This window comes from Oryctolagus cuniculus, chromosome 2 (genome assembly GCF_964237555.1).
Source record: "Oryctolagus cuniculus chromosome 2, mOryCun1.1, whole genome shotgun sequence".
Classification (NCBI taxonomy): domain Eukaryota; kingdom Metazoa; phylum Chordata; class Mammalia; order Lagomorpha; family Leporidae; genus Oryctolagus; species Oryctolagus cuniculus.
The window spans coordinates 46,767,436-46,794,331 of NC_091433.1; the positions used below are offsets into that span (position 1 = coordinate 46,767,436).

General features: G+C 51.0%; 1 protein-coding gene across 3 annotated transcripts in view; it reads right to left on the minus strand.

Annotated features, from left to right (window-relative positions):
* EPHX2 (epoxide hydrolase 2) overlaps nt 1-26,896 on the minus strand; it is a 40,183-nt gene that overhangs the window by 8,121 nt on the left and 5,166 nt on the right. For all 3 annotated transcript variants that reach the window (XM_008249288.4, XM_051831867.2, XM_070069654.1), the window contains 12 exons: nt 26,251-26,335; nt 22,756-22,915; nt 19,961-20,151; nt 18,443-18,565; nt 15,360-15,434; nt 14,124-14,219; nt 13,561-13,639; nt 11,944-11,978; nt 7,085-7,111; nt 4,469-4,554; nt 3,872-3,983; nt 46-117 (listed from right to left, as the gene is read on the minus strand). In XM_008249288.4, the coding sequence (XP_008247510.1) occupies nt 46-117; nt 3,872-3,983; nt 4,469-4,554; nt 7,085-7,111; nt 11,944-11,978; nt 13,561-13,639; nt 14,124-14,219; nt 15,360-15,434; nt 18,443-18,565; nt 19,961-20,151; nt 22,756-22,915; nt 26,251-26,335 (1,141 nt within the window). The remainder of the gene's footprint in view (nt 1-45; nt 118-3,871; nt 3,984-4,468; nt 4,555-7,084; nt 7,112-11,943; nt 11,979-13,560; nt 13,640-14,123; nt 14,220-15,359; nt 15,435-18,442; nt 18,566-19,960; nt 20,152-22,755; nt 22,916-26,250; nt 26,336-26,896) is intronic.

A 26,896-nucleotide genomic window follows, 5' to 3' on the forward strand; every position in this document is an offset into this window, starting at 1 on the left:
AGCGGCCCCTCTGACCTCCCACCGCCCCAAGCCCCCACCCCTCACCTCGTCACTTGCTCTGAAGAAGCTTTTCAAAGTCCGACTCAGGTTCTGTTCCAGTTCAGCCTCAGCCACTCCCTGAAACAAGCGAGACAGCAGAGTGAGGAGCCCCTCAGGAGTCCTGGAAGCCCCCTGCTCCCCCAGCTGCTTGAAAGCAAGAAGTCTCTGCCCTCTGTCCTTTCCAGCTCAATGGTCATCAGAGTAGCATGCATTTGAACTTTCATATTGAAATACAATTTTAAAACAGATTAAGAAAAAACCACAGGATGCTAACAGTGGACGATGGATTTGTGAATGCTGCATTCTTCAGTGCATTTCAACACCTTGCAATGAGAATGTATTATCTGTAGTAATGCATTGAAAGGAATGGGGCAGCGGGTGGTACAGGAATAGGTCGGGGGCTGCAGGCCGTAAGAGGAGAAGAGCTCCAAGGGTAAAAGCTAAAAGCGGTTACCCAAAAGCTGTTCCATCTATGCATCTCAATTTTGCTGCAGTGACTTCAAAAACAACTCCTTTGACTTGGGCCATCAAACTGCCAACAGATTGTCTTCCAAGGACAGGGCGGCAAGATTTCCATGGGTAAAGAGCTGGGACACATATCCTGTGCTGACAAACTACCAGGTCCTTCTGCCTCAAAGGGGTGTTATTACATTTAGTTGCTTAATCTATTGTAAATTGTGCAGGCCCTCAACACCCTGGCGCCTGGCTGCTGGGCTGCAGGGAAGAGAATAGAGAGACGGGGAAGACATCTGGTTGCATGCCTGCTACTTCCTCTCCTGCCTCATTTTTTGCTGCTTTTCTTCTTCCTCATACTTTTGAATTTAACATTCACAGGATTTGTAGCTAACTGTGAAACAGCCGGCTCGGAATGCGGTAAGGGGGTGACTGTTACAAATGAGTTTACATGTCAGAAATGTTTTGACCTTCATCTTCTGTGAAGAGCTAACGTTCACTTATTCATCCAGCAAATACTCATGTACCTTATATGGTGTCCCAGTGTCTGCAGGGGAGAGGAGTATAACTCCTAAGCATTTAAAGACTTCTGGGGGACACAGGCGAGTACCAAGCACCTGGAGAATCAGCCAGCATAATGGACTGTAATGGAAGTAACAGCCTACTCTGGGGGAGCAGAGGCAGACACTGGAGTGGGAGCCAGACCGATGAGTGGCTTAGCCTGGGTAGATAGAGGGAATGGCCTTCCAGTGCATATCCCTGGGCCTGGCTCCCAGCGTCCTGACTCAGTAGGGGACCAAGAATGCGGATTTCAAAGCAGCTGTGGGAAGTTGGTGTGCTTAGCTGGCGCTGAGCCTCCCTTTCAGAGGCACCATAAGAGCGGCCTCAGGAAAAGGGCTCGTCCAGCCAGGCGGTGTCCAGGTGGGGCAGACACACAAGTTCTCAGCAGCGTAGAGAGCCCTGGGCGGCGAGGGCCACTCAGGGCTGTGCGGGGTGGATCACGGAGGGTGCTGTCTTGTTTCTTTATTGCAAGGATTCTCAAACTTCGTGGTCCCAGGCTCACTACAACACAGTGTGATGTCTCTGAGGTCTGAATCAAGAATTCCTAAGTTAATGTTCCCTGTCACACTGAGGAGTGTGACAAGATGTACAGGTGACCATGTGTGTCAGACCGTGGGAAACACGTCTCAGGAGTAAGGGCAAAGCTGCAGACACCAATCTAGAAGCCTCGGAAACCAAAGGAGGTGAGAACCAGAAGTCTCCTTACAGCTCTGAGTTTTTGTGATCTCAAGTTTACAGAGGGCTGGAAAGGACAGAGGAGCAGTGAGTACGAGGGAAACCCTGGATTCCCTGCTGAGGAATCCTAAGGCTGTGCCCACTTCAGGTCCTTCACGATGTTTCTAAGCTGGCACTTAGCAATTCACCCTGGAACAACTTTAGGGAACGGCTTAAGACAAAAGTCCAATTCCAAAGGCTTTGTTCTAAGAGCTCATTGCAGAACCCAGAGCTGTCTTGCCCTCAGCTGCCCCAGAGGACAGCTTTGGGTAACAGGAGAGCAGATTTGCTCATGGACTTTGCAGGTTACTGCTCAGCTCATCTTTTGGGGGTGGACTGGCTTGTTTGATGAACACGAGCCCCCAGTGGAAGGCAGAGACATAAGAGCCCCAAACAGTGTTGTCGCGCACTGGTCTCACCCACCAGTCTTCCTCTCCTCTCTCCTTCCCATGTATCCTCTCTCTTCCCATCCATCCAGCCTTTGGTGGGCATCTACCATTACCTTGCTATGGTGATGGTAATAAAAATAGGAATACGGTACGCTCTGTGTTGGTTCGTCAGCAGCTCACAGGTGGGTGAGGGGACCAGATCCAAAAGTAGACAGTCCTGATGCAGTCTGACCACTTATAGGACGGGGATCATGATAATGATGATGGTGACTATTTAATGTCCCTATGTCAGGCAGTGTATGAAACAGGCACTGCCTCATTGAATTCCTTCAAAACCCGAGAGAGCGGAGACTCCAGGGAAGCGAGGTGCCCAGGTGAAAAGGATGGGCACTGGGCTGTTTGTGGGCTCCTGGAGGCAGCCTTCACCTCTGTGCTTAGGGACACATGGTTGGGGGGGGATACCTACGGCTGGGCAGATAGCAAATCTGGCACTACAGGGCCTGTAGGCAATGCTCAGCTTCTGTGGATTAGAGCGGCAGCCTGGGAGGCCTGGCACAGAAGCCTGGAGCAAGTGCTGCTGTCCCCTCCCCCTGCTGGCCCTCACCTTGGTCCCTGTCCCCCGCACATCTGAGCACCTTCAGTGAGGCACAGATCGGGTTACCTTTCAGTCTGATTCCCCAGTGACCCTCTGACACCCTTTGGCTCTGTGAAGGCCAATGTGAGGGCAAAGCCCAGTCCAGGCCTCTTCAGCTTCCTCCAGACACTGAGCCGCCCCCTGGGCCGGCCAGGGGGCAGAAACTCCTCCTGTGCATGGACTGGTCTGGATAACAATGACCAGGGCCACACGCGGGCTGACTGGGGCCATGCAGCTCTCTTAAAGGCTTCCCACCATGCCTGTCCCTCACTTTCGCACTCACTGTGGGGCCGAAAGCCAGGCTGGTTCCCCAGGGACACTGAATCTGACAAACAGGAGGCGGAGTATTTACCAAGCCCACGTGGCTTCCCTCAGACAAGCACAGCCACAGATCCAGGCCTGCCAGGTGGGCGATCCAGGTCCCTTCCTTCCACGCTGCCGGCACGCGCACCCAGATCCCTGGTGGGGAGCCACGTACGGGGCCACACAAGCCGACCTCTGGCAACGTGCGGGGACCACACTCTGTGCTTGTGGGGCTGCCTGGCACCCGGGGCTTCAGCGCCCTCTCCTCCAGGATTCTGAGTTCTGCCCCCCCCACCCCAGCCCGGGCAGGTGCGCTGGTACTTGGAAACCCGTCATATTCTTGAAAGCACACCCGGAGGCCTGTGCAGGCCTTTTGGCCCTGGCTGCTATGATCACAAAGCTCACTTCTCAGTGATCAGAGGTACCAGGTCCCTGGTGAGAAGCCAAGAGCTTTCACCAAGAAGAGAGGTGGGTTTCACAAACTCCACAGCCAGAGAACCAAGAGGAAGCAGCTCCAGGTAAGCACTCAGGGCCCCACTCCCCAGTTCAGAGAAGCAGGAAAATCTGGCACATCGTCCCCCCTTTTCCTCCTCACCACCCAAAGCAGCACACAGAAACATACTGTCAGCAGGAAACCTGGTTCACCTGTGCCTGTTCATGAAATCATTCCAACCAGTGCCACAGAAAATGACAGTGGACAGAAATCAATAAGCAGGGAGGACACAGGAAGGAGAGAATGGCGATGCTGACATCACGGCTCTCAGGGCCCCACACTCACTGGCTCTTGGAAGTAGAGTTGGTAATCAAACACGGGGTTGGCTTTGATTCTCTCCATGGCAGGCACGTTGGGATCTGCAGGTATGAAGGGAGTGTTCAAACTGGCCACTGCCCTGTGGAAAGAAGAGGCACCAAGACAGAACAACTGAGGAAAGACAGTCTATAAAAACCAGAAAGGTCCTTGTCTATCAAAGCTGCGACAAGAAAATGCTTCCTGTTGCCGCGCCGTGGCTGAGAGACCAAGGCCTAGACGTGAAGTGATTGGTCACACACTTTTGGGCAGAACTGAAGGCCACGTTTGCTGACAGACATCCCTGCCCCTCGGCCCCACCCTTCAGAGTCAGCCACAATTTTCCTGCACCTGCCACTGGCCATTAAGGCCTTGTATCACCTATTACCGCTGCGTGGGCGGGTACTGCCTCCTCACACAGCAGCTCACTAGGCAATCCTTGGCAGCAGGTGAAGAGCGGAGGGGTTACCCTCCTGGATTACCTGCTTGCTTCGGAGAAGGTTCCTGGGGTTCAATATCTGAGGAGCGATTCCCAAAGGAACTCGAGGCCAGTCTTTCCCGAATTCTTGCTGCAGGTGGCCGACCTACCTCACTCTCTCTGGGTGGAAGAGGGCCATGCTCCACACCAGCATGCCGCCCCAGTCATGGCCGATGAACACGGCTTGCGGGATGCCCTGGGGAGGAAGGAAGGAGTGGAAGGTACATGGGTTTCGGGCACTGGGGGCTGAGAGCCCCCATTTGGATCATGCAGCCCTGGGCCCAGGGACTCCTCCATCACCCATGCAGTGCCTTCTCCAAACTCTCTTCAAGCCTCCCTTCCCACGTGTTCCCAGCCCCATATGCCCTTGACGTCAGTGACTGGGCCTTCTTAGTTTTCTTACACGACCGAGGCAGGTGGCCACGAGTCCCTTCCTCCTTCCCTCACCTCAACCTTTACTTCACCTCTTTCTCTCCCTTTTATCTTAAAGGAAATACGACTCCCCTCCCCCATGTCCCATGTTCATCTTTCATTGAGTGATTATGATTCTACCACCCACTCTTTTGGGAACTCCCCTCCCTTGCCTAACAGAAAGCTCAAAGTATCTTTCCTGCCCTTCACTAACAATGGCAATGAGAGCTCCCCTTTAAGTAGCACCTGCTGCAACCCCCAGGATGGTGCTAGGTCTCTACATGCATTACCCAGGTTCCTTTCAATAACACTCAATACCCATTTGGCCAATGAGAAGATGGGCCCGTGGTGGTCAGGTGATCTCCCAGAGGCCACAGCAAGGCTAAGAGATGGAGCCACAGTTCAGAGCCAGGTCTCCTGCTGCACCAGCGGGCTCTCTCCTCTCCCTCTGCAGCCCCTGTGAGCCACATGAGGGCCCTGAAGTCCCTCCAAGCCTTGCCACTACCTGGAAAAGCACTTCCCTGATTCAGCTCTGTGCGGCACTGTCCCCTTTGCACTGTCAAGCCTCTCGTGTGGCCAACCAGCATGGGGAGCCTTTCTTCTGCCAAAGGCCACTTGGCTATTTACGCCATCATTCGTGGGCCATACAAAACTACTGACTTAAAAATGAGCCTGCTGTCACTAGGCTAATCCTCCGCCTTGCGGCGCCGGCACACCGGGTTCTAGTCCCGGTTGGGGCGCCAGATTCTGTCCCAGTTGCCCCTCTTCCAGGCCAGCTCTCTGCTGTGGCCAGGGAGTGCAGTGGAGGATGGCCCAGGTGCTTGGGCCCTGCACCCCATGGGAGACCAGGATAAGTACCTGGCTCCTGGCTCCTGCCATCGGATCAGCGCGGTGCGCCGGCCACGGCGGCCATTGGAGGGTGAACCAACGGCAAAGGAAGACCTTTCTCTCTGTCTCTCTCTCTCACTGTCTACTCTGCCTGTCAAAAAAAAAAAAAAAAAAAAAAAAAAAAAAAAAAAAAAAGAGCCTGCTGTAGGTGTAGGTGTATGGAATTTGGAGTCCTGCCTGCAGTTGCCTTGGTGGGCCAGACCAAATGGCTTCCTGGGCCCTACCCGACGGTCCTCACCCCTGGCTGACTCTACACCAGCCGCCACCTAACAGCCCTTCTTCAGTCACTGCGTGTGGTGGGTGTCCTCCCCGCCACCCCTGAATGCACTGAAACCCCCCTGTTGGTCACCAGCAACAGCTGCGGGTGTGCTTTCCTCCTCCTCTGTTCTCTGTCCTGTAGCAACACGCGCTTCCTTTGAAAGGTCCTCCCCCCGGCTCCTGTGGCACCACACTGAATCTACTACCGCCCTTGCCTCTTTCATGGAGTGTTTTGGGGTTCCCTGCTGAGGAGCTCATGTCTGGGTCCTTCTTCCTAGGACGAGCTCAAGCCCTGCTCACTGGCCAGGCGGAGGTGGCACTGCTGTCCCGACAGCACACAGAGGAGTCTCAGGGCAAGTGCACTGCTCTGTGAGAGCGCACGCCAGATCCACGCTGCTGGTCTGCTTTCATTGGTTCTCGCTGGCTTTCTTTTTAAAGATAGATTTATTTATTGATTTTATTTTACTTAAAGGGCAGAATTACAGAGGGAGAGAGAGAGAAAGAATTTTCCAGTCTCTGGTTCACTCCCTGATTGACTGCAACAACCTGAGTGGGGCCAGGCTGAAGCCAGGAGCCTAGAACTCCATCCAGGTCTCCTACATGGGTGGCAGAGGCCCAAGTACTTGAACCACCTTCCTGCTGTTTTCCCAGGTGTATTAGAAGGGAGATGAATTGGAAGTGGAGCAGCCAGGACATGAACTGGTGCCCATATGGGATGCCTGCGTCACTGGCAGTGGCTTAACCCACCACCATGCCGGCCCCCTCATTAACTTTGACAATCCCAACCATGTCAAATGAAGGCATTAGATTTAAAATTTTTGTTTAAAAATACAGTTGAAAATCTGTTTGAGAGGTAGAGAGCAGGGATGAGACAGCAGGAGAGAGGACAGAGAGCTCTCATCTACTGGTTCACTTAAGAGGTTGTGAGCTATTAGCCCATTGGATATGCTCCAGTCCTCTCCCCCTGGTACCCAGGGCTCTCCTTGCAGAGGTATCTACTCTTGTTTGCTGGAAAGCAAAGGCTCACCTCCCCTTACCCTCCACACGCCCTCGCCTGCCCTCAGTGCCTTTGCTCTCATAGTTGACAACCTCAAAGGTTTACACCTCTATCTAATGACCCAGGCCAAGATGGACTTCTCCAAAGAAAACAGTTCTAAATAATTACTTACCAAGTTATCCAGGAAGGTCACCATATCCTGAGAAAGAAAACACACACATAAAATCAGATGCTATGTCCACCCACCTCCGACGCATCGAGATCCGTCAGTGCACTTGGCTTTGCCATGGGCTGAGTTGTTGCCCCCTGAGGCTCTAACCACCGCAGGGGGTGACTACACTTTTGCACGGACTCTTTAAAGAGGTAATTAAGGTAAAGTGAGGTTAGCAGGGTGGGCCCTAATCCAGTATGACCACATCCTCCTTAGAAGACTAGTAGACACACACAGGGGAAAAGCATGTGGGGACACGCGGTGTCCAAGGAGAGAGGTCCCAGGAGACACCAACTCTGCCCGCACCTTCATCTTGGGGTTGCAGCTTCCAGAACTAGGAGAAAGTAAATTTCCACTGTTGAAACCACTCAGATTGGTTCACTTTGTTATGGCAGCCCCCAACAAGCTAAGGCAGGCTTCCGTCATTTCGGCAACCTTCTTCCCTCTCCGGCAGCCTCTCAGTAACCAGGCAGATTCCTAACCCGTCAGTGTGAGTTAGCGGCCACACCCACCGTAGAACAGAATCCTAGGCTGTTCCCTGGAGGAGGAAGGAGAAGCCAACTGCCCTGGAGGGAGGGCTTGGGCTGCTCGCCTTGCTCCCTGGTTCCTGAGGTAGAAGGTGCTGGCCACACATGCCAGTAGTCATGGAGTCTGAGATGCTGGGAAGGAAGGGTCAGGCAGAGTTCGGGTCCAGGCGGCCAACGTACAAGAAGGAGGCAGAAGCATCCTGCTGGGCCAGGGCAGAGGGGAGGACAGGAGGACTTCCCTGCAGGGGGTCTCCCCACAGCCAGCTGTGTCTCCCTGCTTGAGTCCTCTCAGACTCCTCTCTCACCTGCTGACGGCCCCCTCCCCATGTGCCTGAGCTAAGGGAAGGGGCCTCTGCTTATTCCTGCAGAGCTGTACGTATGGAGTCCTTGAGAAGCAGCCTTGCATCTGCCTGAGCACTCCCCACCTGCTGGCAGCTCTCCCACAAAGCTGCAGGAAGGCAGTGATACCTTCAGGCTACAGATGAGCCAACCAGGGCGCGGGTGGAACCAGCGAGGCAGCCAGGACCACACCTCTTGCAGGGGGAGAGCCGGGACTCCATCCAGACCTAGCTGATGTCAATCATTCAAAGCCATGCTTTTTTTTTTTTTTTTTTTTTAACCATGTAGCTCAACAATCTAATTTTAAATAATTCTCAGCCCCTGGACCCTCCCCATCTTTGCACCAGTCGAGAACTAATCCTACTTGGCTTTTATTTCTCCAGATGAATTCCTTCCACGAGGGACTGCTGAGATTACTGGTGGTAAGAAGCTGAGGAGTTAACATGTGCATTTCCACGTCTGCCTCCTCCAGGGGTGCTTCCTACACGAAGGCAATTGCCCCGCTGTGGGCCAGACCTATTTTTGGTTCTTCTAAATTAAGCCAGAAGGTAGAAATTCCAGGACCTGAGAGACAGGAACAAGTCAAGGGTTTTCCCACAGTCTCTGAATTCTCTGCCCCCAAAGCATGAAACACTCACACGTTCCCCCGGACTGGTTTCAGTCCTCCGGCAGGGAAAATTAGCAATGGGGACACTGCGTCTGTGGGCAGGAGGAAGACACGGGACTTCGTCTCCAGTCACAGAACCACTTCCCCGGGAAAGGTGCTCTCATTCCTTTTGCTCTTCCACCCCCATTTCTGCCCCGAAGTCTCAAGGGCCACGGTAAGAGCCCCTCTCGGGTTTAGGCCACGGTAAGAGCCCCTCTCGGGTTTAGGCCACGGTAAGAGCCCCTCTCGGGTTTAGGCCACGGTAAGAGCCCCTCTCAGGTTTAGGATTAAGGAGTAAACCTCTCACTGTTCCTCAATTAAAAAGGAAAGCTTGAATAACAGGTTCTGTCTCTTAAAATATACACTATCTTTTTTTAAAAGATTGACCGACACTGATACTAGCATAATTATTATTAGTTACTTTCTTCTTTCCCTCAAAGAAAAGGGAACAATTACTGGATGGTGATCTTTTATTTTTTAAGATTTATTTTATTTATTTGAAAGGCAGAGTTACAGAGAGGTAGAGACAGAGAGAGAGGTCTTCCATCTGCTGGTTCACTCCCCAGATGGCCACAATGGCCAGAGCTGCGCCAATCCGAAGCCAGGAGCCAGGAACCTCCTCCAGGTCTCCCACGCAGGTGCAGGGGCCCAAGGACTTGGGCCATCTTCAATTGCTATCCCAGGCCATTGCAGAGAGCTGGATCGGAAGAGCAGCAGCCGGGACTAGAGCCGGTGCCCATATGGGATGCCAGCGCTTCAGGCCACGGCTTAAACCTGCTGCACCACAGTGCCAGCCCCTGGATGGTGATCTTTTTAATCCACCCAAAATTCACATTTTAAAGACTTACCCCTCAATAGGAATGTATCTGAAAAGAGCCTTTATGAAAATAATTAAGGTGGGACCGGCACTGTGGTATGGTGGGTTGAGCATCCGCCTGCAGTGCCAGCATCCCACACGGGTGCCGGTTTGAGTCCCGACTGCTCCACTTCCGATCCAGCTCCTGGCTGATGGCCTGAGAAAGCAGTGGAAGACGGTCCAAGTGCTTGGGCCCATGCACCCACGTGGGGGACCCAGAAGAAGCTCCTGGCTCCTGACTTCTGGTCGGCCTAGCTCCAGCTGTTGCAGCCTTTTGGGGAGTGAACCAGTGGATGGAAGACCTCTCTGTCTGTCCCTCTCTGCCTCTCAAGTACATAAATAAATCTTTAAAAAAAGAGAATAGAATAAAATAATTCAGGTTAAATGAGGTCATAGGGCCAAGGACCTGATCTAATAGGCTTAGTGTCTTCATAAAGGGACACCAGAGAGCTCACTCTCTCTGCCCAGTGAGGACACACGGCAAAGGAAATAAAAAGTCTCCCAACAAAGAAAAGCCCAGGACCAGGTGCCTTCACTGCTGACGTCTGTCACTTTTTTTGGCCTACTTTTTTCATAATATCCATTTTCTATATACTTTTTAAAGACCCCTTATAATCCCAAAGGTAACTGAAAGCAGTATGCTGGAGAGACCTCTGTACTCCCATGTCTACTGCAGCACTGTGCACAGTGGCCAAGACAGAACAAACCTAGGTGTCCACTGACAGATGAATGGTTAGAGAAAAGGTGCTATATATACATAATGGAATACTACTCAGCCACAAAAAGGAATAAAATTCTGTCATTTACAGCAACACAGATGGAACCAGAGGATGTTATATTAACTGAATTAATTTTTATGAAAACATTGTGCATTTTTTCAAAATTTTCAAAAAATTATGGATTTCAAAAATTTTTGCACCAAAGTAATTTATCTCTTAATTCTATTTTCACAACCTTTTTGAAGTACTCTAATGAGGAAGCTAAAAAGGTGACTTCAAGGAAATAGTGGGAAAGTTGTTCCAAAGCTGGGACAGGTGTGAGGGAGGGAGAACGGAGAGGCTGGCGTATGGGACCAGGGGTGCAGTGGGACAGGAGGAATAACTTCTCGTGTTCTACAGCACAGTAGGAGAACTGTGCTTGACAGTCAAGTGGATATTTCAAAAAGCTAAAAGAGAGGGCTTTGAATGTTTGCAACACAAAGAAATGACAAATGCCTGAGGCAATAGATATGAAAATTATATATATTTGTATTAAAATGTCAGTGTACCCCCAAATTGCTATGTTAATTCAATACACACACATGTTCAAAGTTCATGCGGGTTGAAGTACGCATCAATACTTATTGCCTCTTTTCAGCCACAATTTTCCATTGAATAGACAGACCATATTTTGGTTATTCATCCATCAACTAATGGGTTGCTTTCACTTTTTGACTATTTTGAATAGTACAGGTATGTTTGTATGTAGACATGCTTATCAATTCCCTTGGACAAACACCTAGCTGTAGATGTACTAGTGATGTTTAAAAGGTGGAGGATACAATCATACTTTCTCTTGTTTGATTTGGAAAACGGCTGCCTAAAAGGCAGCCATTCACTCAAGCAATCCAGCGCACCTGACTTGAGAACGGGTTTTAACAAAAACATGCAGGGGTCCAGGTTAACGTGCAAGGTCCCCACTGAGATCTCAGCAGGGTTTGGGGAGTGAATGAGCAGCAAATAGAAAAGGCAACACGTGGAAACTGAGCAGAGTAACAGCTCTCACCCGAGATCTGCTTCTGAGATGCCGGAGCCCGAGTGCAGGGCTAGGGGCTCGCACACAGGCAGAGCTTCCCCGGAGGCTGTCACTCTGACACAGAGACTTTCTGTAACTCTAGTGCCAGCCGTGGCATTGCCATTTTCCTGGCCCACCAGAGGCTCTCTCTGCCCCCGGGTCTCTCCAAATTTCACACCCGCTCTGGAGCTGAATGGAGCGGTGGGTCCCAGTCCCCGCCTTCCCGTGCAAGTCCAAATGAAGGTCCCTTCTCCTAGACGATGCTTATACCCATCTCAGAACAGGGACTCCTCTTAGGGTCCCCAGGCCACACACTAACCCTGGAGGTCTGGCTAGCAAATTATTTACTGAAATGAGGAGATTTTTAAAATTTCCTGGATAGACAGGTGACAGAGTGGGGTGCTGCAGGGTTCAAAAATGTGCCACGAGGTGTGGCTCCCAGAAGTTACTGGGAGCTACTGTGACCCTGATTCCTCTTCCATCAAACGTGGGACAGGACTTGACACACACCGGATGCTGCATACCTGCCGACTATCACTTACCAACATCATCTCAACCATACCCCAGTGCCGGGCAAGACTGCTTTCCCAGGGTTTCAGTGCACACCTGGGCTTTTGGCTTATATTAGAAATCTAAGACACTAAGGATGTTATACATATTACTCAAAGATCCTTCTTACCTTGCATAACACCTCCATGGAATATTCTTCTATTTCTAGAATTAAAAAACAAAAAAACACATTTGATTCCCATGATTTAAATCCATCAACAAACTAAAAGAGCCCCTTTGCCACATAAACTGTAAACCCTTAGAATGATGCAGTGGCACATGTCTATTTTTGCTTTTGTTACCTGTGTTTTTGTCATACCCATAAAATCACTGCCTGGATCAACATAAAGTGTTTTTAATGTCTTATTCCAGAAGTTTTATAGTTTCAGATCTTACGTGTTTAATCCATTTTGGATCGATTTTGTGCATGATGTAAGAGTCTAGTCTCACTCATGTCCGTGTTTTCTCACGATTTGTTGAAGACACTGTCCTTTCCCAATTGTGTATAAGATCGGTTTACCCTACACGCACAGATTGCTCTGAGCTCTCTGTTCTGTCCCAGGTCTATGTGTGTGGCTTAACGTTTGGATCATATTGTTTTAGTGACTGTAGATTTGCAATACAATTTGAATTCAGGAAGTACGATGCCAAAACCCTCCAGCTATGCACTTCTTTCTCAAGATGTGCTGGATGTGATGACAGTGGAACCGGCTTGGCAGAACAGTGAGCAGCCAGCTTGGCCCTGGAGGCCACCACTGCCAACCGCATCGCTGACAGAGGACCAGGGATTCTGCCCACACCTGGCTGCTTCACGTGCCTGCCTCGGTGCCCGGGGCTCTTCACTGGGGCTGGGGATCCCTCGGACACTGAGAGAACACAGGAGTCTACACACTGGGAAAATGCCCAGCAGCCCACATGTGATCTCAGGGGGCTCCCCAGCCATTGACAGCCCACATGTGGTCCCAGGAGGTTCCCGGGCATCTCACACCATCCTTGATGAGACCCCCACTGCATCCACGATGCTGGGTTAAGAATCTGGCCTACGAAAGGCCGTAGGATCCAGCAACTCTTCTGGGTGCAGGTGCCCAGAAGAACTGAAACCAGGGGCGCTGCAGCTCTGCTCACCACAGCCAAAAGGTAGAGGCAATAGAAGGGCTCATCGAAGGTGAACGGAGAAGCAGACTGTGGCTTACAAGGGCAGTGAAATAGTATTCAGCCTTGAAAAAGGAGATTATAGCAAATGCTGCAGTGTGGATGAACCCTGATGATACTACGCTAAGTGAAAGAAGCCAGTTACCGAAGAACAAACACTGTAAGATCCCACTCCCATGAGGCACCTAGGAAGCCAAAGTCATAGAGAAAGAAATGAGAACAGTGGTTGCATTGCAGGGGAGGGTGAGGGAGAACTGAGGAATTACTGTCCAATGACCGTAGGCTCTCAGTTTTGTAAGATGCAAACGCTCTGGAGAAAACAAAGTTCTGGAGATGGATGGTTCCGCGTCCTGCATCCACAGCAATCAGTGGAGGCTCCCTTGGGGTTCCCTTTGTTCATTCAGAGTGCAGGGAGCAGGGACCACTGTGGCCCCAAAGGTATCCACCCAGACACTGCAGGGGAGCAGGGGGTGCTGTGAGACCCCCTCGCAGGGCTGCCCACTCTGACCTAGGGCAGGGAAAGCACAGAGAGGCTGGGGAGCTCAGCCAGGACAAGGCAGGGCCACCCAGGACCCCTGCAGCATGGCCAACCCACCGGGAGGGGCAGACGACTCTCCATAGCCCTTCATGTCCACAGCCAGGACCCGGTAGCCCGCCTGGGCCAGAGCAGGGATCTGGAAAAGAGGCATTCAGGCGCACTGGGTGTGCTCTCATTGCTCCCTGGTCATCTTCCCCTGCCCCCTGCTCCTGTGGATGGCTCCATCCAAAGTGCCTGTGACACACCTGGTGTCCTCAGCCTGGGACTAGAGCGCCCCCACCTGGACACGCCTGAGGTTGGTGCACTGCATAAAAGCCCACCAAGCAGCACCTATCTAGCAAAATCCTTGCAGATTTCTATCCTCTACAAAGGTTTCCCAGCAGGTGGCGTAGAGCCTCTAGAAGCATCCCCCCTCCCCTACTCTGCAAAGGTCCCCTGGAGTCCAGCACAGCCCCGAGGTCTCAGCCAACTGCTGCCCGATGTCTCTGAGGCTTCGCAGTCACTCTGTGCAGATGACGGCCCCCGTGAGGCCCCAGCTTCCGCCCTCCAGGCTGGGCCACAGCACCCCTCCCCCCACCTCTGCTCGCCCTGACTGGGCCGCACCTCCCAGTTTCCCTTACCTGGTACCTCCAGGAGAACCAGCTCTCAGGAAACCCATGGCAGAGGCACACCGCAGGGCCTGAGCCCTGCTCCACAAAATGCAGGCGGAGCCCCGGCTGCAGGAGAGAGAGGGGAGCGGGCAGCATGAGGCCGACCAGAACCTGGCCCCACTGCTGCAGGCGGGCTGCTTGCGGGGGTTGCTGGATGTGCCCTGACCCAGCCTTCTCAGCTCAACACCCCAGGTAGAGGAAGATGGCAGAGAGCAGACACTGGCCAAGCGGGGCCAAGAAACCAGGCGGTTTTCCCTGTGACGTAAGCCCGGAGAGATCGGGAGGTTGGGAAAAAAACAAAAGCACCTTCGCCTTTCTCTGTAAAATGCCTGGTGCTGTCAGTGTCTGGGCTGTGGCGATGTCTGAACTGGGGGCTGATTTTTATGAGTGTAATATCCACAGCAACGAGCCCAATGTCATGACCATCGCAGTAAAGGCTGTTCACTGCCGAAAGATAACGATGCAGGCTTTGGTGGGCAGGTCACTGCCGGGGCTGCGTGGGTGCGGCTGAGACATGCAGAGCTGCTCAGTGGCTGTGTTCTCCTCTCTCCCTGGCGCAACGGTGGCAATTGCCAGATGCCACCTGCTGCACACAGGTGACTGAGTTCTGGCCAGTTGCTTATGAATGGGAGAAATGTGTGCTCCTCTATCCCCAGGGCAGCGGCATCCAGGTGTGAGGGCTCCATCCTCATACATGGATCAATGTTACAGGAGCGGGCTCGCGACTGCAGTGGAAGGTTTGTAATAAACGCAGGCTTGGCCCTCCCTCGCCCTCTCGCACTCTTTCCTTTGCTTGTCTTCCTGCCTCTGTCATGGGGTAACATAGCAAGAGGGCCCTCGCCAGACACCGGCAACTTGATGGTGCACTTGTTAGCTTCCAGAACCCTGAGGGATCTATTGCTGATTCATCACCCAGTTTGGGACATCCTGTTAAAGTCACATGAAACACACTCAACCCAGGTCTCCCGTGTGAGTGGCAGAAACCCAGCTACTGCCAGCTCTCAGGGTGCGCAATCAGGAAGCTGGCGTTGGCAGCCAAAGGTGAGCAAGGAGTCCCGGCACTGCAGTGTAGGACTCCGGAATCCTAACTGGTGGCTTGACCGCGAGGCCGAATACCTGCCACCCCCAAATCCAGGTATTGTGAAACGCGGCTGGCTGAATCTGCAGACACAGAGCCAGGCAAAACCGAGGGCCGTCTGGACTCACCTTTATAGGTACGTACCCATGGCTCACGTCACTCAGATTGCAGGGGGTTGGCAGAGGGGCTGTAGCATGGAGAAGCTGGAAGCACAAGACGTCCAGTGAGACAGCGCAGGCCCCTCCCCGAGTTCTCAGGGTGGGTGGACAAATCCCAGAAAAGCACTCAGAGGTCACTTTTGCCACCCCCCTCCTGAGTTCTGGGTGACCAAGCAACCCAACTCCCTCCCCACCTCCCTTCCAATCCAGCAGAGTTCCAGCCAGTGGAAGAAGACAGAACAGCATGGCCTCCCAGCCTGACCTGTGGACCACCCTCCCCTACACACACACACACACACACACACACACCCTTCTCGCTGTTCACTTTCCCCCATCTTCCAGCTGCGTGTCTGGTGTGACCTTGCAAATCACAAAAGGAAAACAGCGGTTTCTCTGCCAACTGCAGTCCCCAAGTGACTGCAGGAGCAAAGCCCTTGACTGCCACCAATGGAAGTTTACAGAAGCAGGAAAGAAACGTCACTTGTTCTAAACCCCTGAGACACAGGACTTTAATACAACTCAATGCAGCAGTTCCTCCAGTGGTCACCTAGGCTCATGCTGGATACCACCAGAGATGCGAACTTGCAACACAGCCATTCTGTCATTGGGCACCTCTGCTGAAAGGTTTCTCCCTCACGTTGGCCAAAAGCAAACTCTCTGTGCCTTTGTTTAAGTCAGCTCACACTGCCATGGCAAACCCCCAGCCAGCATGTTTCAATAGCAGATATCTGTTTCCTCCCAGGACTGGAGGCTGGAAGTCCAGGGTGAAAGGGCCAGCAGGGCTGGCTCCCCTTGGCTGGTTGGTGGCCGTCAGCTCCCTGTGCCTTCCCACGGCCTTACCTGTGTGCTCACCATCTCTGCCTGTAAGGGCACCGACCAGACTGGATTAGGGGCCCGCCTTCATGCCCTGCTTTGAGCTTCAGCAGCTCCCTGAAGGCCCCACATCCAAATCCAGGTGCATTCGAAGGTGCCAGGGCTTAAGGCTTCAACACAATCTTGCCCGTAACAGCCTGTGGCCTGCAGGTCTCCATCCTGGCCTCTGGAGTCCCACACACCTTCAGCTAACCCTGGCTTTGTACAAGGTTGAGGTAAACAGGAAAATTCCTGAAGGATGAGCCTTCAAAGGCGACTTCTGTAACCTACGGGATCAGTTCCCCCGAGGCAGCAGTGACACAGCACGAGACCCTGAGCTCCCCTGAGGGAATGCTCTATTGTGCCTGAACCCTGCTCCTGCACATGCTGGGATGCCTACTGCTCCACTTACCAACTTCAGCCCAGATGTGCAACCTAAGAAACAAGTGGCCGTCCTATGTGGCTCCGTTCTCTGGCCTCTAAAATGGAGAAGCAAACTATGAATCCACCTGCCTTTTCAACAGGGAAGAGACCACCTGGGGGTCCTCAAAAGGGGGAATAGAAGGTGAGTCCTCAACTTCTGTGGTGTCTGGAGAGGGACCAGGGTTGGAGACAGGGACTCAGAGTGGTGGTGGTGGTGTTGGGGCATCTTGGAGCCCTTCCCATGGTAATGACCTTGTGTGGTCAGAGGGAGTCAAGGCGCGGGAGCCAGGGCCAGGGTCCCTTGGGGCCCCTCGTCTGATGTGTCCCTGGCTCCCTGGGTAGACCCCAGGATGTGCCACTACTTCCTGGGTTGGGGAGGGAGGGGATTTCCTACCGCGATGATCCTCTTCTGTGTTTGTGCACCTTTTTTAAAAGTCCAATATGACCGAGTTCCATAGTCTCCCCATGAGAAAGAGGCATGCTCTTCCTTGTCTCAAAAAAGGGGGATTTTTCTGTGGCCATATAAAATGCTGCAGCTGCCATGGCAGTGCTCCCCAAAAAATTACACACGGAATAGCCACAGGATCCAGCAGCTCCACTTCTGGGCGTAAACTCAGACACCTGTCCCGCAAAACTCGGGAGGTAAGTCGGGCCCCTCCTGTCTCCTCAGATAGGAACGCAGCAAAGAGAACAAGCACGGACATGCTCCGATCCCCACCCTGGGGTGCCTTCCTCCCTGCTGCACGGGACATCTAGGCTTGGGCAAGATGCTCTAAGGTTGGGAGTTGTTAGGTGCACAAGTTGTTTAAGGAAAAAGGGCGAATCTCTCCTGTTGTGGGCTGACTTGGGGTGGGCCCTACTCCAATCTGACAGGTGTCCTCACATGAAGAGGAGATGAGCATCCAGATGGCCACAGAAGGAGGACGCGAGGACACAGGCAGAGTGTGGTCACCCACGAGCAGGGAGAGAGGCTTCAGGGGATGCCAAGCCTGCCGCCACCTTGACCCCAGACTTCCAGCCTCCCAGAGAAATGGAGAGACGAGACATGTCTGTCACTGCAGGCACCCAGTCTGCGGCACTTTGCTAAGGCGGCCTTAGCAGACTTTTGTGCAGCCCTGGGTGTCTGGGCAGCTCAGGCAAGAGTCTGGCTTCCTCCTGCTTTCCTGCCCCTCACGCTGACAGCAGCCAGGGCACGGCGTCACGGCAAAGCCTTCAGTAAGCTGTCCCTTGTGGACTCAGTGACATCAGCGATCTTAGCCCAAAAGCACAAAGGTGCCTCAGGTCTGCAGGAGCTGGCCAGGCCCCAGGGCCAGGGCTAGGCTGCCCTAGCTTCCTAGGTGGGACACGGGTTTTACTTAAACTTTCCTGAAACTGCCGAGAGGGCCTGAGCCAGGTGGAACTCAACAGTACACGTAAGAGTGCCAGTGGTAGGCCCAGGTGGCCCAGGTAGGATCTACGCTCCTCAGAGTAAAAATTCTCCATATTTAGCCAAAGGGTAAGTCTGGGGTGGCCTTGGCCACCCCGCTCTGGTCTTGGTCTCCCCAGTCCTTGCACCACGGCTAGTCTAGATTCTTGCTCTCCGAATACCGTCTCCAAGTTCAGTGACTGCAGAGAGAGAAGCAATGCACCCTTGAAGGTCTCTATGCTCACTGTCAGACACTAATGGACCCCCATCCGTAGGTGCCCAGGTATCATGCGTGGAGCAAGAACTCCACACCCACCTGCTTCTCCTCTCTCGCTGCATAAACACAGATGACTCTGCTCGGACGGAAAGTTACCTGCACCCCGGTTACTTTCTCCAGTTCTCCCAGGGCTGTGTCGGTGTCACGGGCAAGGATGGTAACCATTCCCAAGTCACGGGCCGGCTTCAGATTACTCCCGAAGTCATCTAAGAAAACAACCTGGACCCAAAACAACCTGAACATCACTCATCATTCACCCAGAGGAAGTCTCTCACATTATGGAAAACACCAGTAAGAAACACGTTAAAATGCAAACAGGGGTTATGTTATGATGAGCACATAAGGAATTTTCCTCTCTCACTACAACTATTTACTCTTGAAATTAAAAACATTTAATTACATAAACAAATATACCCACACATGCCCCTTGGTTTCAGTTAATTCTAAAACCGCAAGGTTTTAGATGGTGGATACGAACTTGTCAAGACCACATGAAAATTCATCTGGGAAAAATCAACCTGAATGAACAGACAAAAATATCTGGAAAAGAACCATCCCAGGGACTGATAATAAAACAAACAGGAAGCTACAGAAGGAGAAAAGAAACAGACACATCCGTGAGACGGAAGAGTGTAGAAACACACAAGTACAAATGAGAATTTAGTGCTAATAAAGGTATCATGTCCAGTGGGAGACGGAGGTCGCTGAATGGTGCTGGCATGCCTGGTTAGCAGGACAAAAGCAGGTCCTTACTTCCTATCTCACCCCAAAATAAATTCTGAATGGAACAAAGGCTGAAATTTAAAAATAAAGATTTTTTTTTAAGGCCTCAAACATCACAGAAAAAGCAAGGGTGCGTTTATTTATAACCTTGAACAGAGCGGCCTAGAATTCTAAGCAGCTCGTGCACCCCCAAAAGCCATAGTGGGGGGCTGGACGGATTCAGAGTGCACTCAAACTGACAGTGCTGCTCTGAAGCCAACCGCAGGTGCACAGAAGGGCAGAGGCCGAGTCACCGTGGGGAAGGGCGGTGGCCCTGGCAGAGCTTGGCCAGGATTCCCATGGCCAGAGCCCAGGCTTGCTTCTCATCAGCCTGGGAGTGGGGCAGGGCTAGCAGCAGAGGGTCAGAAACGGGTGGCAAAGGAATTTGGTCTCGGTCCAATTGCCTTCTGCAGATGACAGAGGGGTACCCAGTGAACACAGGCAGTTCTGGAGAGAATACAAAAGAGAGGCCTTGAGGGGTGAGGGTGCCTAGTGCCGACTACAGTGCAATGGGGGTCATTTTCATCCTTTGTTTGGGGGAATCCTGACGAACTTTGAGGCCTCAACAAAGTGTCCCAAGGTCTCTGCTTCTTCCTATGTAAACTGAGGCTAGTAGCCTAATTGCTTTTGATGCTGCTGCCTGTTTTAATGAAGTCCTGTAAGAGCCATACCAACAGGTCAGATGTGAGTCTGCAGTAGAAGGTCCTGGACTGGTCCTTTCAGGGGAGTCCCGCCTGGGAGAAGTGGACCTGGACTGTGCTGCCAGGCCCCAGATGCACCCCCGCTCACTCCTCTCTGCTCTCTGGCTGCAGGGCTCCGAGACTTCTCCCCTGGAAAGAAGCATCCACGTACCTCACTGGGGCTGACCTTCAGTGTGTCCAGCACAAACTTGTAGATCTGAGGCTCTGGCTTGAGCATTCCGATTTGACACGACTCTATCAGGAAGTCAAAGTGCGGGTTCAGCTCACACATCATCTGGGCCAGGCCGCCTCTCTCGGCACTGTCATCCAGCCAGTTGTTGGTGAGGATGCAGGTGATAAATCCTGAGCCAAAAGTTAAAGGTCAACAGCACAGCTGCAGAACCCTGCCCTCCCATGCTCCGGACACCCCCAGGGACCCCGATAACAGGGCTTGGCAGGCTCCTGCTCATTCACAGCCATTTCCTACCATGGCCTCTGGATGGATGAGCTGGAAAAGGACCATCTGTATCTATGAGCACCTCCTGACACTGAGCTGGGAGTGAACTGTGTACATGAAGGGCTTTCGGAAGCCCAGATGCAGAAACAACTATCCCTTAGTCTCTTATGATGGCAGAAGAATGGTTTGACTATTTACCAGCTCCTTGGATCCTCCCCAACTACAAGCCAGGCAGGGCTGACCGTACATCCTGTATTACAGATGAACAAGCCAAAGTGCAGACAAGTTACAAGCTGCCCGGGGCCACGCACAGAGGTCCAAAGTTCCTTCTGGTCCATGTGACTGCAAACTCTGCTCCGTCCTATTTCAAAACACCTGCCTTGGCGCTCTGCATTGCCATTACGAAACCAGAAATATAGACAGAGGTAGCATTATCCCTGGCTTTTTTAATGTAAGATTTATTTATTTGAAAGGCAGAGTGACACAGGTAGAAGGAGAGAGACCTTCCATTTGCTGGTTCACTCCCCACATGGCTACAACAGCCAAGTCTGGGACAGGCTAAATTCAGGAGCTAGGAACTCCATTCTTGTCTCCCACATGAGTGGTAGGGAACCAAGTATTTGGCCATCATCTGCTGCCTTTCCAAATACATTAGCAGAGAGCTGGATTAGAAACAGCATAGCCAGGACTGAACCAGGCACTCCAATATAAGATGCCATAGTCACAAGCCAAAAATGGCTCGACCCACAGTGCCACAATGCCAGCCCCTATCCCCGGCTTTATTTGCCTCATCAGTGAAGGCGAGAACCAGGTAATCCTGGAAATGTGACACGGAGGAGTTGCTAGTGACTCCTTTTCATGTAAGATGAGGGAGGAATTTACAGACTTGGGATGCGGTATGGTTTGAATGTGAATCCCCCAAAAGCATATGTTGTGAACCTAATTCCCAAGGCAACACTGTTGTGAGACAGGGCCTAATGGAAGATAATGAGGCTGTGTAAGCATCACCCTCATGATAGATTAACGCCAATTTATAAGGCTTGAGGCTGCAGATCTATCTCCTGTTCTCTCATGCATGCACCCTTTCTTGCCTTTTCACCTTCCATGGCATGACACAACACGAAGGCCCCTGGCAGATGCAGTTCTCTCACTCTTAAATTTCCCAGCCTCCAGAACGGTGAGAAATAAATCACTGCTCTTCATAAATTACCCAGCCTCGGGTATTCTGTAACAGTAGCACAAAATTAACTATGAAAACTGGTACTGAGAAGTGAGGCCTGAAAATGTGGAAGCAGGTTTGGAACTGAGTGATGAGTAGAGGGTGGAAGAATTTGGAGAAGCAGTGTAGAAAAAGCCTAGATTTTCATGAAATGAACATTAAGGGCAATTCCTGTGAGTGCTCAGAAGATAATAATAATCTTCTTGGGAAGTGATAGCATGCTGATAGAAATATGGACCATAAAGGTCATTCAAATGAGGTCTCAGATGGAAATGAAGGTACTGGAAACTGGAATAAAGACCATCCATGTTACATAGCTGCAAAGAACTTGGCAGAATTGTGTGCATGTCCTAGGACTTTGTGGAGGCAGAATTCAAGAGCACTGAGCTAGGAGATCTGGAAGGGATTAAACTAAGCAGCAAAGCTTCCGTGGTGCTACAGGGTGATAGGTTGAGAGGTGGGGCCTCATGAGAGATGGTTAGGCAGTGAGGGTTTGGCCTTCATGAATGGATTACTGCTGATTATAGAAGACCTTGAGCCTGTAAATTGGATATCTGGCTCTCTCTCTCTCTCTCTCTCTCTCTCACTCTCTCCCCTGGCTCATACCCTCCTTTGTCCTTCCACCTCCAACCACGGGATGACACAGAATAAAGGCCCTTGCCAGACGTGGGACTGTCAATCTTAGACTTCCCAGCCTGCAGCCCTGCAAGAAATTAACCTCTGTTTTTTATAAACCGTCCACGTTCAGCTATTCTGTTACTGAAGCCCAGAAAAGAACGAGACTGATGGCTTAACCACAACTGCACAATATGCCCACTAAGAAAAGCTGGGCACCGATACTATATCAATGACTGCGGATGAACGTGACCTCAGGCCTCGGACCAGTAGACACAATCTGAGCCCATGTCAGTCAACTCCTCGATGAGCCACTCTGAACCCAGAGGAGGAGAAAGTCCTAACTGCTTGGAAGGCCTTGCTTTCCAAGTGCTGGGACAAGAAGTCAGGGCATTCATGTCATTATTGCTACCACTGGAAAGAGAACATTTTGTTCACCAGGCAGTCCCTGGCATAAGTTCTTATTTGTTAGATAAAATCCTGTTGTTTGTCCATTCTAATAGTGCTATTTCTTGTCATTTGATAAATCCTGCCTTAGAGCCAGGCTTTAAGCTTGCTTTCCATCAAGACCCAGAAGATGTGTGATCTCAAATCATGCTTAGTTGTACCCTGAACTTAACCCTCTCGAGGGTTCTGGTGTGGTCAGGCCAGAGAGTGGCCAGTGCTGCACCCTTACCCCTCTTTCTGAGAGCGACAGCCGCCTGGAGCATGGGGTAGTTGATCTTCCTCGCTGAGATCGCCTGGCCAAAGATCTGATGTATAGAGAAATTCTCAGGCAGGCAGAGTCCAGAGGCCTTGGAACGTTGCCGGCAGTGTCCTTCCAGGAGCGGCTCCCACTGTAAAAGTGAGTTGATGGGGCGTTGCCAGTTGGAACAACGTTCAGAAAAGCTTTAGCAGTGTCTACTGAATCCCAACATATGCATTCCCATGACCACGCAGTCCCATCACTGGACACATATACGAATGCATGTTCCTCCAGAAACCATGGATAAAAAGTGTTCATAGCTGCACCAATCCTAAGAGTCTCAAAGCAAAAACTACTTAACCATCTGGATAGTACACTTATATACTACATACACTATAGTATATACAATGTATAGTATACACACTATAGTCTATAGAATATATAGTATACTATGTAATGTATGTACTATATATACTACAGTATATAGTATACCTATAGTACACACTATAAAAGCAGCATGATCTCTGAATGTCCTTAGACTGTCCGGGCTGCTGTGGCCAAAGAACAGAATCCTGGCAGCCAACAACAGCAGAAATGTACTTCTCATGGTTCTGAAGGGTGGCTCAAGGCGCCAGCAGCCTCACTGTGTGGTGAGGATGCGTTTTCTGTCTCCTAGCTGGGGTCCTCTCGCTGTCCTCGTGATGGACGTGGTGGATGAGGCGAGCTGGGCTCTGAAGCCTCTTTTACGAGGGTGTTAATCTCATTCGCACTCCAGGACTGTTACCTCAGGACCTAATTACTTCCTGAAGGTTCCGCCTCCCAGTACCATCACCGTGGGTTAGGGTTTCAATCTATCAATTTGGGAAGTGGGGGTGGGGGGAGGGGGACACACACACAAGCACATCAAGCCCCCCAAACTGGAAACTACCCAGTGTTTATTATTATAGGCTGAACCGTAGGCCTTCTACAGTCACATGTTAATGTCTTAACTCCCAGGACCTCACAATGTGACTTTATGTGGAGACATATTTTAAAGGGCCATTAGGGTAAAATGAGGCCATTAGGCACTGTCTTAGTCCAATAAGAAGAGTTAAGGACACAGAAAGGGAAGACCATGTGCGGGCACAGTAACAGTAGGCTGTCTCAAAAGAAGAAACAGTAGGCTGTTTCAAAAGAAACCGAACCCGGCGCCGTTAGACATAGCAATTAAGACGCCAACTGGGACACCCAAGTACATCCTTTAGGGTTCTCGAGTCTAACTTCCTGCTAAAGCACACCTTGGAAGGCAGCAGACAATGGCTTAAGCAATTGGGTCCCTTCACCCATGTGGGAAACTCAGATGAGTTCCTGACTCCTGGCTTCGGCCAGGCCCAGTCCTGGCTCTTACAGTATATGATGTATCTCTCTCTCTCTGCCTTTCAAATATATATAAATAAATAAATATTTTTTAAAAAAGTAAAGGAAAGGAATAAACCTGCTGACACTTTAATGTGGGACATCCAACTTCCTGAACTGTGAGAAATTTCTAGAGTGTAAGCCACTCATCTTAGGGAACGATTTTTGGTATGGACTAAGTACCTGTGTCACTCTGAAATTTCCATGTTGAAATCCTAACCCATAAGGTGATGGTATTTGTAGGTGGGCCTCCAGGGGCAGGCAGACCCCTTATGAATGGCATTAGGGGCCCTCGTAAAGAAGACATGAGACAGCTTGCTTTTATTCTCTCTCTCTGCTTTGCACCGTGTGAGGCTACTGCAAGAAGATGCCATCCGGAAATCAGGAAGATGGGCCTCACTGGACATTGAACCTACCTTGATCTTCAACTTGCCAGTCTCTACTGTGAAACAGAAATGTTTGTTGTTTAAATCACCCAGTCTACAATATATTTGTTATAGCAGTACAAGCTAAGACACAGGCCTAGCAAACTAATACACTAACCAATAGCATAATGGATTGTATACACACATCATCAGAGCATGACCATTTGTAATATCCCCAAATGGAACACTACCCAAACACCGATCAACTGCATAATGGATAACAGACTGGTATATAGACACACAATGGAATACCGTGCAGCAATGAGAATAAAACTACCTATAACTGCATGCAATAACATCTATGACTTCTTAAAGTACAGTGTGGAGTACCCAAAGCCAGGCACAGAATAATGCATCTGCACGACTCCACCTCCATAAAGCACAGAGCAGGCAGAGGGATCTCTACAGCTGGAAGTCCAGATGAAGTTACTTGTAGAGGGGACATAGGGCAGGTGCCTACAATGCTGGCAATGTTTCACTTCTCCACCTGGTGCTGGTGACACGAGGATGTCCAGTTTGTGAAAATCCATCAGGATGTACACCAGGTGTATTTTTCTGGCTGGCTAGTACACATCAGTGAAAAGTGAAAACATTCATTCCCAAGGGACTCTTCCTGCTAACAAAGCAATGGAAGGAGCCTTCATCACAGCAAATTTCAGTTTTTCAGACCTCTTCCTCTAGCCATGCAAGCTTCCTGGGAGCCACACACAGGCTAGCAGAAGCCAGAACAGCACTACTGGAAACCCACTCCATCACCCCTTGTTCCTTTAACACATACGGCGCTCTGAAGCTGTTTTACTAATCAAAGCTTTTGTAATGCTTCTTCCCCACAGCATCACCCCGGTTTTCATTCACTGGCTGCCATGATGCGTGTGTGTACACGTGTGTGTTAAAGCGACCGCAATGCTCACCACATTAATACCACATTTGCCTTCACAGAAGAGTTGGGCTTTTGTTTTTGATCATGGTGATTCCTAAGTTCTCAGCTAGAGTGGTAAGTGCCCGCAAATTAAAAAATTTGTTTTTAAATATAGGATGTTGTATGTGTGTGCTTGCAAGTAGATTCTTATCAATCGCCTTCTGAGAAACGTATTAGAACTCAAATAGTGTTAGATGCTGATTACTCTGTTAGAAAAAAATAACTGTGGCTGCGGTAACAGGAATAGGCTGAGCACCTGCTTTGTGCCAGGTACAGCACTAAACACCTTGCAGGCTTCACAACAGATGAAACACACAGTATTATCATGCCCATTTTACAAATGGCAAAGCTAAGGCTTTACGAAGTGAAGTAACTTGCTATGGTCACACTGGAAGTGGGAGCCAAGATTCCAGTCCTGATCTCTGGCTGCAGAGTTCACCCAGCTATAGCATCACTGAATTAAAGGTCCCTGTGTCCTTGCCCTAGAATAGCCACTCTGGCCATAGTAGCTCCTGGCATAGATCTTTAAGGACTGGACATTTCCCTCTGGGGGACCCAAACCACTGGTAACTTCAGCTTCATCCCCATCTGTCTCCAGGTCTCCCAGGTCAGTCTTGTGAGTGACGTGCCACCAAGGGCACGTGGGTGAAGAAGACACAGCCCTGCCCACAGTCAGCCCACAGTCACGCAGGAGATGGACAGGCAGGCAGAGCACGCCTCCCCAGGGGGCTGTGCGGAGTCCCTCACCTGGGAACGCGTGATCTCTCCTCTCAGGAGGCGGGTGCTGAACCCATCCGGGCCTCCTTCCTTGAAAGATTCATTCAGGAAGCCTCTAGAAAACACCAAGAAACAACGATGACGTCATCATGAACTCTCTGATGACTTCATGGGGGCTGCAGGTAGGCGACAGGTACTATTTATAGTCAGAGAGGCGTGCTGTGACAAAGGCATGCTGCCAGGGACTGCCAAACGCAGCTGTCAACTGTGACCATGGAGTCTGCCTGCAAGGAGCCACTCAGACTAGGACATGAGCCAAAAACGACATGGTTAGTGCTCCCAGAAGAGGTGGCTCATGGGAGGCCACCTAGCTGGCTCGCCATTGGAGGTGCTCCCTGCTCTGCCAGTTAAGGGACACGATCCAGACTGGACTGTCCGCATGACTGTTCTCCGCTCTCCTTTGCACAAGGCACTGTCCCAAAGGGCCTTTCATCAGTTCACATTCTTCTAAAAGAATGACAGTTTTCTCCCTGGTTTTCATTCTACACATATAGTTTCTATTTTACCATTTTCCAGTTTTTTAAAAAGCTTCCTGTGAGAAGGGATCAACAATGTCACTCCCCCAATTTCCTATGTAGAAGTTCTAACCCCCAGTATTTCAGGATGGGGACTATGT